We start from the raw sequence: 16,185 nt of genomic DNA, 5'->3' as shown, positions 1-16,185 counted from the left end.
GAATGTACGGAAACGAATGAACACGCCATGAAGCCCAGGTGTGAGGGGATGTCTAGCGGCCCGAAAACCAGAATGCGATACTAGAATACCCATTGGGTACATGCCGAGTTTGTTAAGGCCAGCCGTCCATCGTTCCAGTCGTCTGACTGATGCAAGGATGTATGTCTGGGCAGGGTCTTTCAGGTAGAGCGGCGATGATGCTCGCTTCGTAGCCGCATGTCGTAGTGCTTGATGGTGCATCTCACAGGTTTAGGCTATCGGCGCAGATTCTTAGTGGGGCTAAGGCGGCTAAGCTCACCTGCAGGAACCCGCCGTGCCGCCACGGACAAAGTTTTATCATCCTCTTTCTTCACCACGTTACATTGCATGCCTTAGCCTCAGGATTCTGCCAAGCATAGCTCATATGGGATGCAAGCAGGGCGTAATTGATAGGGGTCGGGACCTGCCTTTTTCGATTACCACGACCGGGACAAGTGGGGACGTATGATTGAAGCTAACATCTTATGCTGACTGGATGACCATCAGGGCGGGAACTGCACACCGGCAAAATTTATTGGCGCATTCTATCGAAAGAGACTGTAAGCGAAGGGTCACAATAGAGATGAGCATCTACCTGCGTAGGCAGCCTTGCGCAAGGCCGAGACCAGGGTTGGATGGGGCTTGAGTCCAGGTAAGTTGTGTGCTGTTCACTCGGCGCAATCAATCTTTGAATACTTGTTACCGCTGCTTGGTTGTTGGATATCATCAATTCGCTGTCTCGAGTGGAAGTCACTCGTTAGCTCATTCACTCATACACTCGTTCACCAACACACTCGTTCGACATGCATCTTTTTCCCATTATCATCTTTTTGCTCGCTAGCGCCGAAGGGGTTTTTGGTGGCAGTAGGTTTTGGGAGGCCAAAGCACCCAACAAACGTACAAACCCTCGCCCTGACTACTCAGCCATCGAAACCATCAACGCGACTTCGTCACTCAGCAAGCGCGCTTTTTCCATCGAGAGCCGGCCAGGTCAAGCAGAATTACCCCGCATCTGGCCAAAAAAGACGATCAGATACTGCTTCGAAAACTCGCAGGGTCACGATAAGCTCGAGGGCCTCTTCAGGTCGGCCATAGAACTGTGGGCTCAGCTCAATAGACATGGCTTCAAGTACGAGGAAGTCTCAGATGCAGAATGCAAGTCTGAAGACAAGCGCGACTCCGTGTTGCACATCCATTACAACGACTACGGCAGGTTTTCCACGACGCTGGGCATTCCCGTGGTCGACGCACAGGAGATCGCGGACAACCCCACGACAGCCGTCCGTGGGCCAACCATGCACCTTTCTGACAAGGAAGGTGTCGGTCAAGAAAACACCCCCGCCAATATTGCCCATGAGTTAGGTCACGCCTGGGGCCTTGCCCACGAGCACCAAAATCCGTATTACTGGGAACAGAGCAGCATCACTGGGCCCTCTTGGAGCGTTCCAATGACCGGGAAAAAGTACTTCGAGACCGACGACTTCAATTGTGGAAACCTAGAAGACCATTATAAGATCCACAAATCAGTACAGGTCCTGATTGATACGGAAGTGGACTTGAGAAAGCGAGATATCTTGCAGGGAGAGTACAACAACCTCTGTGTCTTGCGCGGCGTTGCCAGCAAATACGGTTTCAGTGCTGCTGATTGGCTTCCCATTAGCAACACTGCGAACATGGTTATAGACGCGCAGTTTGACCCAGATTCGATCATGTTGTATCCTTCTCAAGCTGGTGGCGGCGATAATGGCGCCAACCGACGTATCATCATGAAATACAAGAAAGACTCCATGCCGAACCAAATCATCCCGATTCGTCACCGCCCCAGCAACATGGATGTCGACCGGCTAGTCGCGCTCTACGGCGATCCCGCGCCTTCCACGCTGGAGGTGCCGCACAATTCAGGTTCAAGCGGCTTTCATGGCAGACTCGGGAAGGCGAGGAGCAGTAAAGAATTTTCTCGCGCCGGGGACACCAAAGATGGTGCATGCTGATGAGTACCGTGTATGCAAGTACCCGCCAAGTCCGTTTATAGATCATGTAAATAGAACGTCGTGATAATTACTGGGCACTCTTAGCTACAATCATATACATGTCACCATATCCGTGTAAGCACCGCGTGAAACTGGGGGTTGATCTTGTCGAGGGAATAAATAAAGGCAAGCGGGCCCCCGCAGGCCGTGCACTGGTCACGGACTTCACGCGGACGGGCAAGTATCTTTGCTATTGAGCAGAAGATAATTTGCGACTGCGATTGATTCATGGCTATGGAGGTCACTCATAACCAAAGGGTAATGAAATTGTTATGCGAACACGCTCGGGTTGCTAGCTACAACTCAGGCCTTGCACCGCATTCAAAGACCTGTCTTGGTTTGTACGTGGGCATCGGCAGTCTCTCGATGTTTTCGCCGAGAGCTTTTGTAAGCGTGCCATCGTCGAGATCTATAGCCCAGACCATGGTTCTGCATTCTCGTTAGAAAATGGTCTCAGATTCGCGATGCAATAAGAACAAGATCGTCGCACTTACCCTCCTAAGCAATGCTGATGCGCAAAATCAACTTTTGTTCCTAACGTTTGAGTGTCGTCGAATGACACCCACTGGTTCGAGTCCCAAGTGACAATCTTGACAGCCGCCTCTTCATCGTGGGTGACAGTGGCGCCATTGGCGATGACCTCGTTGATTTCCGCCGCCGACAGCACGCCTGGCGTGCCAGTGCATGCGCCACCGTTAGCGCCATCGCTAAACTCACAGCCAGCCGTCATGCATCCAGGGTCCTTCATCGTGAAGCTGCGACCATAGAACCCAAGACCCAATACAACACGCTCTGGGTTGATGTTGTTGCGCCACAGGAGCTCGAGACCCATCTTGATTTCGGTCAAGTTTGTATGAGCCTGGGCAATAGGGCCGAGACTGTCGATGCTGGCGTCCCAGACACCGTGGATGTCGTACGTCATCATGTTGAACCAGTCGAGATATGGCTCCATTCCTTGGAGATTGAAGCCGCGGAGATACCAGTAAGAGGCAGGCTAGTGGGGTCAGTCGCGACGAAACAAGAAAAAGTATAGCAGGGACTGGTTGCTACTCACAAGAGTCAGGCTGATGCCGTATTCCCGGCCTGATGAGTTCAAGCGCTCGCGAAGCCTCCGCAGAAGATTGACGTAGTTGTCGAAGTCTTCGGGTATGCCGCCTCGATCCTCAGCCACAGGACTAAAGCGCGTGTGTCAGCGTAGCCAGAAATGATGAGGGTTTGTTACTTACTACTCCCAGTCGAGATCAACGCCATCTAGGTTATATCGCCTCAAGAAAGTCAACAGTGAATCGAAGAACTTGTCTTGGTTTGCTTCGCTGGCGGCCATGTCGGAGAAGGCGGTCCGGTATGGGCCCGGATCGTTCATAGCCCAGCCTCCAACAGCAATCCAGATTTTGAGGTTAGGCTGCCTCTCCTTGAGGGCCGCGACACGACCGTATCGTGATCCGGTACCTGGATCCATGTCCTCGATGTGGAACGTTTTGGGGTTGATGAGAGCAAAGGCAAAGTTGATGTGCGTCCAGTGACCCAAGGGGATGTCCTCAGGCTCCATGTTACCACAAGGGCGCTGGAAATTCCAGCCCTCGTAGTAGCCGATGGTACGCGCGTCGGCGCTCCGCTGCGAGAGGTCGCACTGAGGATGCGGCACCGGGTCAGGGCCGCAGAAGTCGACCGTCGTGCCACAGAAGCCATGCTCGCTACAGCACACGTTGAGTGGGCAAGTAGTGAGGTTAGCATACTGGAGACCCCAGGTGCCAGGATCGCATTCAGATTTACGATTGCAATCGCTGGTGCATTTGTCGCCGCAGAAGACGGGACCAAAGCCACAGGCACCGGTACCGGTGTCATCTCTAATGACTATCATTAACATCATGGCCGATCATACATGTTCATATCGACGACTTACAGAGGTCCGCAGCATCCAAGGTCACATGACTTAGTTGCAGTGCATGTGTAGTCGGGCTTCTCGTTTGCTTTGATAAGCATCTCTCTAGCCTCAGGCGTGGTTTCCTGGCCAGCAACGTTCTCCATGAGTAACCTAACTTCCGCCTGTCCGCCGAAAGAGCCCAGATCAAGTGCTTTCGCAGTCAGAAGGAGGCCCAGGCTGAGGGCCAGGCCCTTGAATGAGACACCTCTGGATGTCATGATGATGTGAAATGAGTGTTTGTACAACAAGTTTCAAGAAACAAGAAAAACGCGATCAATGTCTCCAGCGAGCACGACAGCTCGACGAAGAGCGTAGTGATACCGAGTGGGACGACATATTCACGACCGGACTATGGTCGAGCGGCGCGCAGCGCCAATTCCCGTCCCGTACCTGGCTCACAGCTGCGGACATCAGGGGTGGCCTGGAAAACATGCCGCTAGGCCCGTAGGCGAGCAAGGCGAAATCAAGAAGGAACTCATTTGCTGGAGTGTCAGCTCCGGCACGGTGTATGTGCCAAGATGAACGAAGGATGAGGTTGAGTTTGTCAAGGTGGGTCAACGCGAGGACCCTGCCGAGCCCGGACGCCACTAAATTCCGCCCTGCATTTAGCCGCCGAGCACCTCCATCGTTTTAACCTCTATCAGCGACCTCCGACACTATCTCGTTGATGCAGGTACGCCCTGCAGCATGCGCCTAGGTTGTGAACGCAAATGAGCTGGCTCGTGAGTGGTGGATTCGTACGTACCTGGACGGGATTCTACCATCGTCAGGCCGATACGCTGATGGTACCTGGGTAGGTCTCCACCAAAGACACTTTGTCTTGGGTAGCATCGGGTACATACAATGTTGCCTGCCTCATCCGACTTAGGCTTTTCGCCCCCATATCAGACGGGAACGTTCATCTAGTTCTCGCAACCGAAATGTCACCCTGCAGACTACCAGGGTGAATTCATTGACGATATCCATAGTCTGGTCTTGGCTGAGAACCATGGTGCTGCGTTGAGGCGGCGAAGGGTCATCTCGACATCCAGACGCCTGATCATCAACCGCCTTTGGCTAATTCTTCTCCCGTCTCTTCCGAAGCTTCGCTTGCTTGTTCATAGTCTATGAGCCTAGCTCACACGCTCGCAACGTTGGTCATTCGCCCTACGCCTCACGCTCATTCTTCATTCATGTCTCTCGTTTAGTTCGGTAACACCAATCGACATGATCATCACGTTGATCTTGGGCCTCTCGGTCCTGATCAGCTCGACGAATGGCTACGTTCCACACCACGCACACCATGGAAGACATGCCAGAAGTGCAAGACTATATCAACGTTCAGAAGCTGCCTCATCTGTCAACTTGTCCTCCTCGCCGACACCGCCCACTCTTCGCAAGCGGGATGACGATCCAAGCAGTATGGAGTGGATCAAACGCTGGGCAGCCATCGGCGATAGCTACACAGCCGGCATCGGTGCTGGAAGACCTCTCGGCCACAGAATCACCGCGGACGAGGTAGCTATCAGAGTGCCCAGTGGGCTGGAAGAGGTTCGAGACAACTGGAAGTGTTCCAGATATGACATGGCATACCCCAAGGTTATAGAGGCACAGTTTGGTGCCCACGTCGAAAAGGACGGCGGCTTCCAATACCTCGCCTGCAGCGGCGATCGTTCTGAACAAATCTACCAGCAGGCGCAGGCCCTAGAGGGCAAGCTCGACTTCGTCACTTTCACTTCTGGCGGAAACGACCTTTGTCTCGCCAAGATGATTGCAGATTGCATCATGCTGCCCTACGGCAAGACATCCGCCTGTGAGACCGTCATCGCAAAGGCCCAGGAAAATGCCAAGAATATTATCACCGACAACATCTTTCAGATTCTGGAAGCTCTCAACGAGAAGATGAACGACGACGGCATCGTCGTCGTGAACAGCTATGCTCAATTCTTCGACACACAGGAAGACAACTGCGATCGCCAGTCGTGGGACTTCTTCTGGTTCCTCCCATTGGGTTCCTCGTACCGAGCTCTCACTATCGAACGTCGCCACGTGTTCAATCAGCTGGTGCTTGACATCAACCAAGCGATTCGCGACGCCGTTGACAAAGCCGCCAAGAGTGATAAGATCAAGTACAAGGTTGGCTACGCTGATTGGGATTACTGGGTCTCGAATGAGGTGGACGCCCGGATGTGCTCGCCGAGTAGCAATGGCGACTATCCAGATCCAAAGCAACCGAACATGCACTTCATCAAGCCCGACACGCACCCTTGGGATGAATGGCAAAATGATTTTGAGCGGTCGGAGCTACGCAAGCGCGACGTGGATTTTGAGGAGATACTGAACTCGACGAGGCTCTCCAACTCGGAGAAACGCCAGGTGAATCGCATCAAGGCTATGATGGAGGCTCGCGATCGACACCTCGAACGTACACTCTACGACTCCATTCTTTACAAGTCACCTGATCCACGTGCTGCCGTCAAGCACAAGCTTGACGCCCGGGCTCCCTCACCACCAGGCTGCCCTGGGGATGGTGGCTTTGATATGACCTTTGGCATGGGCATGCCCGACACGATTGGCCGCAACGTAAGTACTAGCTGCATCTAGTCACAACTATGCCAAGGTTGCTTGACTGACATTTGCAGTTCCATCCCAACGAAGCCGGCCACCTGACCATAGCCTCCTTCGCTATCTCAGAACTCATGGACCTGCGCGCCATCGTTCTGGGCGTCGACTCACCCGCCTGCACCGCCGTCAAAGACGAATTCACTTGTTTCTCCAAGACAGGTAGTAAGTTCTACGTCAGTGGCAACCGCACCAATGAGAACTACGAGGAATTCTGCAAGGAAGTCCAAGACAAGCACGACAAGAACAAGATCAACTGGAGTTACTCCAAGACCTATGACGAAGGCACACCAGAGCAACACGACTACGTCGTCACCCTCAGCAATGGTGTTTCAGGATTCGACAAGGACGAGTGTGTGGACTCAATGAAGAAGATCATGAACTCATGCGACACATCCGATAACCCCATGAACTGGAAGGGTGGTGGCAGATACATTCGCAGCGGCGGAGACTACAAGTACGAGCTCAACCCCCGCCGCAGTAACCGCCCCTGGCCGCCGCCAAAAGCGCCATATGGTCGCTGCGAGGGTTGGTATAAGGGGACTCACGGACGCTACAAGGTCGAGGGTGCTGGCTTCTCGACCTGGGATTACGGAAAAGATACTCTTCGGCCTAACATGAATGGCTGCTATGGTCTTGGTACATCCTTTTGGAAGTTCGAGTACTTTGACAATCCGGCTGATCATGATGGGCACGAGTGGTATGCGACGTTTAGTACGCCGATTTGGGTACGTGCGAGATGTTGGGCGAATAACAAGATTGTCAAGGCGGCGGGTGGATGGACGAATGGGTGTAAGGGTAATGATTGAGGTGTTTCTCTGCGATTTGTATATACTATCAAATGACACCAGTACTCGCTTTGTCACATTGCCAAGGCAGGCTTTCATCAGCGCTTTCGAAATTTGGCCCAAGTATGTACACTTCTTCACATTCTCCACCACTGAATCTCATGACGAGCTACCCCCGGGTTCGTCGATTCATGCGACTCACATGCGAAAAGAGGATCGTGGATGAGAAGTTCACGCCTACCTAGGATTGAACTGAACACCGCAAAGCTTACGTTACCGTTGAGTCACCTATTTTGTAAGTTTTTATTTTAGTGTAGTCTGCAAATCATCCAGTTTTTTTCATGAATGAGGTGAGTTCATCAACTCCAAGTACCTCCCATCCTAATCATTATCCGAATCAAGTTCCATGTCGGACGAATCCTCTACCGCAGGCTCTTGGTTTTGCTCATTCCCAGATCCTGCTTCGAGCTCAGGCTCGCCACATTGTTCGTGATCATATGTGTATTCACCCTTCAAATACGCAATCCTGTTCCGCACCGTTTGCTCCGTATCTTCGACTCTCTCTATGCGGTCGTCGTATCCGTCGTCAGCGTCATCGCCGTAGTTATCGCGTGCCTCTTCGCGACCTCTGCTTGGGCTATCCTACTATCAGCTTGCGGTGCAGTGTCAAGAGTGCAATATGTGGGATTGGCGATCCAGTAATGATACTTATGCCTACATGGCCGATCAGGGGCCCCGGACAGGCATGTTTGTTTCCCGACCATGCGGTGGTAGACTGTTCAGTATGCCATCATCATCGCCTCTGGCCATGACCACGAGGAACTGTATCGCGCCAGCCGATCGCCATCAGCAAACTTCGCATCACCAAGTTCGTACAACATGAACAGAATAGAACCATATTGAGAGTCGTAAATCGCTTATCATATTCAGTCCAACGCCATGCTGATGCTGAGAATCATGCCGTGATATAGTACAAAGTCTTGGTATACACATCATCCACCTCTTGCCTATCAAATCATCCCTTGACCTCCTTCTCGAGTAGTTCTTTCGCTTCGTTGACCTTGGTCGCAAGGTAGGGGCTACCGCCTCGATCGGGGTGGTTGAGTAGCATGAGCGATCGGTGCTTCTTCCGTAATAGTTCTTTCGTGATGCCGCGTTCGCTGGAAAATGTCAGTCCTCTGGTTCCTGTGAGGTATATATGAATAGTCGTTGGACGTACGGCATCTCTAATATAAGTGCAGCTTCTCTCCGTGTCATCTTGGGTTCAAAACCGCCTTTGTAGTATCCACGTCCTAATGCTCCGGCTCCACCGCCTGATCTCCGTAATGCCACGAGTGCTGCGCGACCCTATTGAAATCCGTCAGTACATCTTCGTTGTGAATTATCATATTCCGACAGTTCTCGATCCAGTCACAATAGAGGCGTGACTAAGGAAATTGGAGGCCATACGAAGAAAGCAGTGGCACCGGCGCCCAAGATCCAAACCCAGGCAGACATCTCGTCGCACTATCTGGGCTCAACTATGCAGTTTCGGAGGTCCGGTATACGGGTAGTGTGAAGTCGCGATGTGAGGTAGGCGGGGGGATACGTCAGATGGAGATGCTTAGGTGGATGGCGGCGGCGAGGTGGTCAGAAGGAAATTTGCGGAGGTGCCTCGGTCGAGAAGCATCGCAATTGGCGGGCCAGAATGGCAGGTGGGTTGGCATGCACGGGCCACCCAAAATTTCGAGCCGGCGAACTTCTCGACCCTCAACCTCCGTACCTTTACACGACACCCGCCTCACCACCGCCAACCAAGTGAAGCGTGGTCGATCTTCATATATCCCGATCTCAGCCCGTGCTGACGATTATTGCGACGCGGAAAAGCGCATACCTACCCACGATAAGGACGAGCGCGATCGCATTCGCGCCACGACGACAAGATGAGAATCGAGACTTGCTACTTCTGCTCTTCGCCGGTGTACCCGTCCAAGGGTATAACCTTTGGTATGCATAATTAATCACACCTCAAAGAAATCCTTGCTGACTCATCAGTGCGCAACGATGCAAAGGCCTTCCGCTTCTGCAAGAGCAAATGCCACAAGAACTTCAAAATGAAGCGCAACCCCCGCAAGCTGGCCTGGACCAAATCCTTCCGCCGCGCGCACAACAAGGAAATGACCGTCGACTCGACCCTCACCTTCGCCCAGCGCCGCAACGTGCCCGTGCGATACAACCGCGACCTCATCCAGACCACCCTTAAGGCCATGGGCCGTGTATCCGAGATCCGGCAGAGGAGAGAGCGCGCCTTCTACAAGGCGCGCATGCGTGGCAACAAGCAGAGGCAGCGTGAGGAGGACAGGAAGTTGGTCGAGGAGAACCAGCACTTGCTGCCGCCGAGCGAGAGGTTCGCCAAGGAGGAGGTTGAGCAGGAGGAGATGGAGGTCGATGTGCAGAAGGTCAAGGACAAGGTCGCGGCTAGGAGGAAGGAGCTTGAGGCTGAAAAGAGCGAGCTCAGTGAGCTGGAGGAGGAGCTGCCCAAGCAGAAGACCAAGACGAAGAAGATGTTGAAGAGGAAGGTTGGTGGCGGTGTTGAGGCTATGGATGTTGACGAGTAGGTCTTTGTTGGGGTACAGATGGTATCTTCCACGATATGACAGTACGATTTTGACAGTCATTAAACGATCTTCCGACATAGTCATGGAGTTTGGCGTCTCACTTATGGTAGATTACGGACATGATTTCGATACCACAGCAAAAGCATCTTTCCATACCAAAAGCTCACGGTCGAGTGTACATTGATGCAGCATGTACTTTGTGTGTGCCTCGTTGTGCGCCCTGCGCCAGGGTTCTCAACAAACAGTCGTCAGCCTCACGTTGAACACCATTTATGAAAACTCTCAACTTTCGGGTGTGGTAAAAGACGTATGAGTCCACAATGAATGAACAGTGACAGTGCTGCCATCCTCAAGTATCTCGCACCTCACCTCTCCTTCTCCACTGGTCATCGCGTTGGCGGAGTTTGGAATGTTGCCTGCAGTCATTGTCTGGTGATACATCTTCTTTGAAGTCGGCACGATCGCTCGTAGGCTCATTCCCACGCAAAGATGATGTGGCTGTGCTTGATGGATTCCAGCGTCACCGGAAAGTGCGTCCCGAGTGGGCCGAAGTGGGATTAGCGTCCGTGCGCTAGATCGAGCGCGTCGTGCGCGTCAAGGTCACCACTCCCGGTTCTCGTCCTAGAACTATCTGCCATCACAACAATCCGACCCTCCATCTTCACTTGACTCGCCAGATTCATCATCGCGTTCTTTAGGTAAAAATGCATCAATTCCGACATTACGATGAAGTCTGTTGATAGGCTTGCTGGCCGTTTACCCAGCCATCGTCGCTGCATAGCCTTGCACCACGAAGCCTTACCGTGTTGAGAGGACCACAGCTGCACCAATGAGTAACGAGTCTCCAAGCCGCCTTCAGGCGTGACTCCAACACTTGTTCCGCCGCAGTGAAGCGAGTCCCTGGCCGCCGCGCTTCGTTGCACTCTTATCTCGCCTGTCTCACCCTCTTCACAACAAGCGCTCTACGGCTCCTTCTCCCACAATATTTCGTGTCATTCTTTTGTTGGTACCACTTGTTTTGCATGTTGCGAGGCTACTACTGTTATGCGGTTACTCCATCGCCTGCCGGGGTCCGACCAATTCGACTTGGTTGAGCGATTCGGCGAGAAAATCCCGCCTTACGCCATCCTCTCGCATACCTGGGGTTCCAACGAGGATGAAGTCACGTTCTCGCAATTACAAGAAGACCAGGCGAAAAGTATTCCTGGATATAGCAAGCTCATCTTTTGCTCAGAACAGGCTACGAAAGACGGTTTCGAATTTTTCTGGGTTGACACATGCTGCATTGACAAGAACAGTAGCACCGAATTGACGGAAGCACTTAATTCTATGTTTAAGTGGTACAAGCAGGCGGAGAAATGCTATGTCCTCCTATCCGATGTAACCGTCGAGGGCCCAGTCAAGGATATCACTCAGAGACAATGGGCACACATGTTCCACAGCAGCAGATGGTTCCAGCGGGGATGGACGCTGCAAGAACTGCTTGCGCCAAAATTTGTCGAGTTTTTCTCGGGGACTGGCGCGCGTCTTGGAGACAAGGTCACACTGCTGGAGGCTCTCCACTTTAGGACGAAGGTGCCAGTCCCAGCACTCCAAGGCTGTTCGCTGTCACAATATAGCATTGACGAACGCATGTCATGGATGGAGGGACGTCAAACGAAAAGAGAGGAGGATGCGGCATACTCTCTTCTAGGTTTATTGGGCATCCACATGTCGCTTCTGTACGGCGAGGGACGTGAGGCGGCACTGACACGGTTGCGGAGAAAAGCAGAACGTTCACTGAAAAGTAAAGCGTCGACGAAGCCATGTCCGCCGCGTCCATGGACCGTTCCCTTTCCGCGTAATGGTGCTTTCATCGACCGCGATTATCTAGCGGAGGTGTGTCACAGATGCTCTCAGCCTGCTGGTTCTGCAACCCTGCTTGGCCCTCGAGGTGTTGGGTAAATACTACTGTCTTTATTATGTCACAAATGACTGATTTGAAGTCCAGAAAGACACAAATCGCCATCGAATACGCCTACCTAGTCCGTGAGCAGATGCCATCGAGATGGATCTTTTGGATCAACGCAGCGACGCGAGCTACTTTCGAAGAAGATTACTGCGCGATTGCCAACGTAGTAAAAATGAAACACTACGACAATCCTAGGGTTGACATTATGTCACTCGTCCGGAGCTGGCTGTGCGATGGTTCCAAAACTAGACAGTGGACCATGTTGGTGGATGGTGCTGATGATATAGACGTGTTCTTCTCTCGCCGTCCATTGCAAGAACATACCCCAGCCAGCTCGCACTTACGCTGGCGTCTACTTTCTAACTTTCTCCCACAAGTCCCCAATGGGTCAATAGTTGTTACATCCCGAGGCCGGGAGGTCACACAAGGACTCAAGGACCCGCTTTCAAGCAACGCGATTATCGAAGTTACAGTAATGAACACAGATGAGGCATTGGCTAGTGTTGGGAAGCAACTGGGCTCTCTAGCGTATAGAGACCAAGCTTTACGACTTTTAGATATCCTTGGCTCTACGCCACTCGCTGTCAGGGAGGCAGCTGCGTTCATAAACAACCGCAAAATGGGAACAAAGTCATCTTACCAACCGGATGAAGCCCACGGGAGTAACATCAGCCATACATCCTCACTACACGAGGTTCAAGATGCTACGGCGCAAACGTTAGAACCAAATTCCGAAAACGCAATGGTCGACCCCAACTCGGGCCTATCCATGATTGTGCACCGTCTTCACACAGCTATCGAGGATTTGCATGACCTTTTGCCCGCAATACGAGCTGTGCAGCCTGGGCACAGGGTCACGAGCACCTCTTTGTTGAATATTAGCCCGCTGCCTGCAGATCAGCGCGAGCCTACCTTATCCATTGCTCAAACTTCGCAGACTAAGTCCACTGACATGTCTTTTACTAGCAAACCAACCGACATTGCATCAATCGTTGCAGGTACCAATGGCTTGATGCAGTTGGATCTATCGATGTCAGATTTGGCTTTGCTTATTGATCAAGGCAGGAAAATCGGCAGCTTTGCTCACGCTAGGACCACTAGTCGGAATCGATTCGAAAGGGGAGAATGGGATATTGATCTTTTCCAGCACATGGACGACAGGAACGACTCCCTCGTCAGAAGGCCCGGTCTTGTGGACGTAATTGAAATGGAAAAGAGATGGCCAAGCTTGAGATTTGTGCAACACAATAGTCGGATCAGAAAACAACCCCATGAGGAGGCGCCGGACAAGTGGGATAGCTTCACTTGGGTCATGGTGGCAATTGTTTCGGCATTGGACGAGTGTATGCCCTCTTCAGGACTTCAAGACCTTCTTTTTCGTGTGTTCAACACGATCGTAGATCGCCACGTCGACATGTCGCCCTTTATGAGCTTCCACTTGAAGAAACTTGTCGAGTCGTGGAGATCTTTCGGGTGCACCAGAGAGATAGCATTCGCAATCAAGCGGAAAATGCGTCAGAGTTGGTCGGAAAACCCCGTCGGTCAGGGGCCTCTCAGCCCAGTTCCCCAGCTGAATGACGCGGAAACACAAGACGCGGAGAACATGCTTGTTTGGCTTTTCAATGGGGACATGTCAGTATGCAATGTCTTGTCTCCAATTACATTTTCCTTGGCTGAGGCTTGGAGAGAGGTAAAGCTCGACTTGTGCACTGACGGAAACCCTTCGCATGAATCGCAAGCCTGCATTACATATCATCCCCAAGGTCATTTGATTGGGTCACAGAAAGTCGACCTAGGTCTAGCTGCGGACCAAACACGTACCGAGCCCTACCTTATATCCTGGCCTCAGGAAAAGCCTCAGTCAATGATCCACTCGCTTGGGGTCGGAACTCCATTGGAGAACATTATGTTTCATGCATGGCAATGCGGTTCGGAAGCTGCTGATAGTTTGACTTTGATCGCGAAGGCGGACGCACCGTATCATGCTGGAATGGAGGTATACTACACCCTCGAGGTACCTGTTGATGCACGAGCGTCTATTCAGTCCGCTCCGCATATTGGCATGCTTGCCGACCAAGGCTTTCCCACAGACAGCAACCAAATACAAAAGACCCTTGAGTGGATCCTTGAAGGAGAGTCGACAGAGAGCTTACGATGGCTCCAGAGCCACGTTGCAAACGACTACCTACTGCGGATAGAAAACTCGTCCGCGGCGATTGATCAAGCGAACGACCACCGACTACAGGATCACTGCAGGTCCTCGTCATCCCATAAAGCTCATGAGACCATCTTCTTCAAATACCAGGCTTTTCTTCTTGGTTTCTACTATCAATTGTTGAAACAAGTCTTATCATTCGAATTGGTCGAATCTAGATCTTCATTTCACAGCATATGGAGTACAGACTGCACGACTCTCCTGGCATTGTGCACCCAGCTTGGTCATTATTTGAGAAGCGATGGTAGGGTCAGCCGTGGTCACATAATATACGTGCTTGCAGCAATGTACAACGGCCGTCGCAAGATGTTCAATACATGCTCAGCACCTCACAGACTAATCGGTGTTCTCGGCTCTACTTCGGTATTAGCGCTACCTCTCATACGTGCTACGGACGATCCAAAGGAACTAGGAAAAATCGCCGTCGTCGATCTTCCAATCAGACATCAAGGCGTCGATAGCACTGAAGGCGATTTGATGGCAGGAAATGGGGGAGGGCTACGTTTCAAACCCTGGTTTGGTGAATACTTGTGGCCCCACCCCACGATACAAGCAGCTGGCCCAACGGAGATTTGGAGTGTCCACCCGTACATGAGCCTAGCTATAGACAAAAGTGGGCTCAGTGGCGTAGTCATGGCAGCTCGATGTGGTAAGAGACTTGTGGGGTGGTTTAATCCAGTAGCTGCTGACACTTCGTTCCTGAGCTCGGCTTACATCAAAGAGTCTCATAGCAAAGAGGAGGTTGTTGCATTCGAGATGAAGGACGAAAATTGGCAAGCTGGCGAGGCCCTACTGCCAGACTCATTGAACGCTTTCGGCGCTGTACGCTCTCATAAATCGCCCGACTTGCGTTACGCCGCTACCGGTTTTTATGCTGAGAGAGGTGTGGAACTAGCCATCGCTCAATCCGCTAACGAGTTCTCTGGGGCGTTCGATAGATTGCAAGCACAAGACGGAGGCATGCTCATCGCGTAATCAACACCGGTTTCTTGCTCTGTCTCTTCCTGTCTCCAGCGATTTACAATCGACTTCCCTTTGTAACCTTGACAATAAACCCCAGGCGCGGAAAATGGATTCTTACATCCAGCTGGGCTTTCTCATCCGGATTGATGACAACCTCCTCGCTTCCAATCTTCACCAATGTGCCTTTCGTAGGGTTACCGCGTCCAGTATCATCTGGTACAACACTCACACTCGCCCCCGGTACCATCCCTCTCCGAGTATCAAGCGCCTCATGCGGCGCCACCGCCGTAGGAACCAGCAGCTCTTCATCTTTCAGCAAAGGCGCCCGTCTCAGCGCCTCCTTCCACTGCATATCGCCTTCCTTCACCGTTGTTTGCGTATCAGGCAGGCCCTCAGAATACTTCTCAAACTCCCCAAACCACCTCATCAACCCCGGATACCTCTCCGCATTAAACACCAACCCCACAACATCCTCCTCCCCATCCGTATCCCTCGCCCCACCCCCACTCAGATCTCCAATCCCTCTTCCAGCCCCAATATCCATACCCCACCGTAATTGGTAATACAAACTCAAATCCGCCAAACTTGGCGTCTGCGTCGGCATCGCCCACGTGCCAGACGTAAACATTGGTTCCAGCATCGAGAGGTGCATGTCCAGAAGCGAAAGGTTGTCTGGGATCTTGGCTTGGAGTTTTTCGGGCTGGATAGGGTGCCCGATTAGTTGGGCGCGGTCTTTACCGAAATCTGAGGACCAGACTGAGGGGGGTATGAAACCTGTGGTTGTACGGAAGAGGGGTTTCTGTTGTCAGATCAGTACTCGATACCCACACCTTCCCACATTCCCCTCCCCTTTCCCTTCTCTTTCCTTTCCTCGTTCTCTCCAAAGCAAAACCATCAACTTACATCCATCCAAAACCCCGCAAACCCCCTCGCCATCCCCCTATACATCCATTCACCCACACCCTGCGCTTCCGGATACACAGTACCCCAACCCTGCTTCCCAGGGAAGAAATGCTCCAAAGCTTCGATGATGAGCGAGGTGTCGCAGTAAATGTGTCGTCCGATTGCTAGGATGGGGATGCGTCGGTACTGCAGGCC

At 52.2% G+C, this 16,185-nt stretch overlaps 6 protein-coding genes across 6 annotated transcripts; 4 read left to right on the top strand and 2 right to left on the bottom strand.

The window, feature by feature from the left end:
* Positions 1 to 821: 821 nt before the first annotated feature.
* Positions 822 to 2,009, top strand: J4E90_010321 (uncharacterized protein; the record flags this gene model as incomplete). The annotated part of the gene is made up of 1 exon (XM_051439834.1): positions 822 to 2,009. One exon carries the CDS (start codon positions 822 to 824, stop codon positions 2,007 to 2,009), a length of 1,188 nt encoding a protein of 395 aa, XP_051286261.1.
* Positions 2,010 to 2,344: 335 nt separating this feature from the next.
* Positions 2,345 to 4,190, bottom strand: J4E90_010320 (uncharacterized protein; the record flags this gene model as incomplete). Its single annotated transcript, XM_051439833.1, has 5 exons — positions 2,345 to 2,477; positions 2,543 to 3,042; positions 3,103 to 3,223; positions 3,275 to 3,895; positions 3,952 to 4,190. The coding sequence occupies 5 exons, from the start codon at positions 4,188 to 4,190 to the stop codon at positions 2,345 to 2,347; spliced, it is 1,614 nt and encodes a 537-aa protein (XP_051286260.1).
* A 988-nt stretch (positions 4,191 to 5,178) lies between these two features.
* Positions 5,179 to 7,382, top strand: J4E90_010319 (uncharacterized protein; the record flags this gene model as incomplete). The annotated part of the gene is made up of 2 exons (XM_051439832.1): positions 5,179 to 6,534; positions 6,594 to 7,382. The coding sequence occupies 2 exons, from the start codon at positions 5,179 to 5,181 to the stop codon at positions 7,380 to 7,382; spliced, it is 2,145 nt and encodes a 714-aa protein (XP_051286259.1).
* A 360-nt stretch (positions 7,383 to 7,742) lies between these two features.
* On the bottom strand, positions 7,743 to 8,108 carry J4E90_010318 (uncharacterized protein; the record flags this gene model as incomplete). Its single annotated transcript, XM_051439831.1, has 2 exons — positions 7,743 to 8,003; positions 8,103 to 8,108. The coding sequence occupies 2 exons, from the start codon at positions 8,106 to 8,108 to the stop codon at positions 7,743 to 7,745; spliced, it is 267 nt and encodes an 88-aa protein (XP_051286258.1).
* Positions 8,109 to 9,283: 1,175 nt separating this feature from the next.
* On the top strand, positions 9,284 to 9,958 carry RLP24 (ATPase-activating ribosome biosynthesis protein; the record flags this gene model as incomplete). The annotated part of the gene is made up of 2 exons (XM_051439830.1): positions 9,284 to 9,347; positions 9,396 to 9,958. The coding sequence occupies 2 exons, from the start codon at positions 9,284 to 9,286 to the stop codon at positions 9,956 to 9,958; spliced, it is 627 nt and encodes a 208-aa protein (XP_051286257.1).
* A 4,810-nt stretch (positions 9,959 to 14,768) lies between these two features.
* J4E90_010316 (uncharacterized protein) lies at positions 14,769 to 15,099 on the top strand (the record flags this gene model as incomplete). Its single annotated transcript, XM_051439829.1, has 2 exons — positions 14,769 to 14,773; positions 14,856 to 15,099. 2 exons carry the CDS (start codon positions 14,769 to 14,771, stop codon positions 15,097 to 15,099), a joined length of 249 nt encoding a protein of 82 aa, XP_051286256.1.
* Between the last annotated feature and the right edge of the window lie 1,086 nt (positions 15,100 to 16,185).

Source organism: Alternaria incomplexa (genome assembly GCF_024043165.1).
Source record: "Alternaria incomplexa strain BMP 0042 chromosome Unknown scaffold_21, whole genome shotgun sequence".
In the NCBI taxonomy this organism is placed as follows: Eukaryota; Fungi; Ascomycota; class Dothideomycetes; order Pleosporales; family Pleosporaceae; genus Alternaria; species Alternaria incomplexa.
The sequence above is the reverse complement of the archived record's forward strand: the minus strand, read 5'-3'. Positions and strand labels throughout refer to the sequence as shown.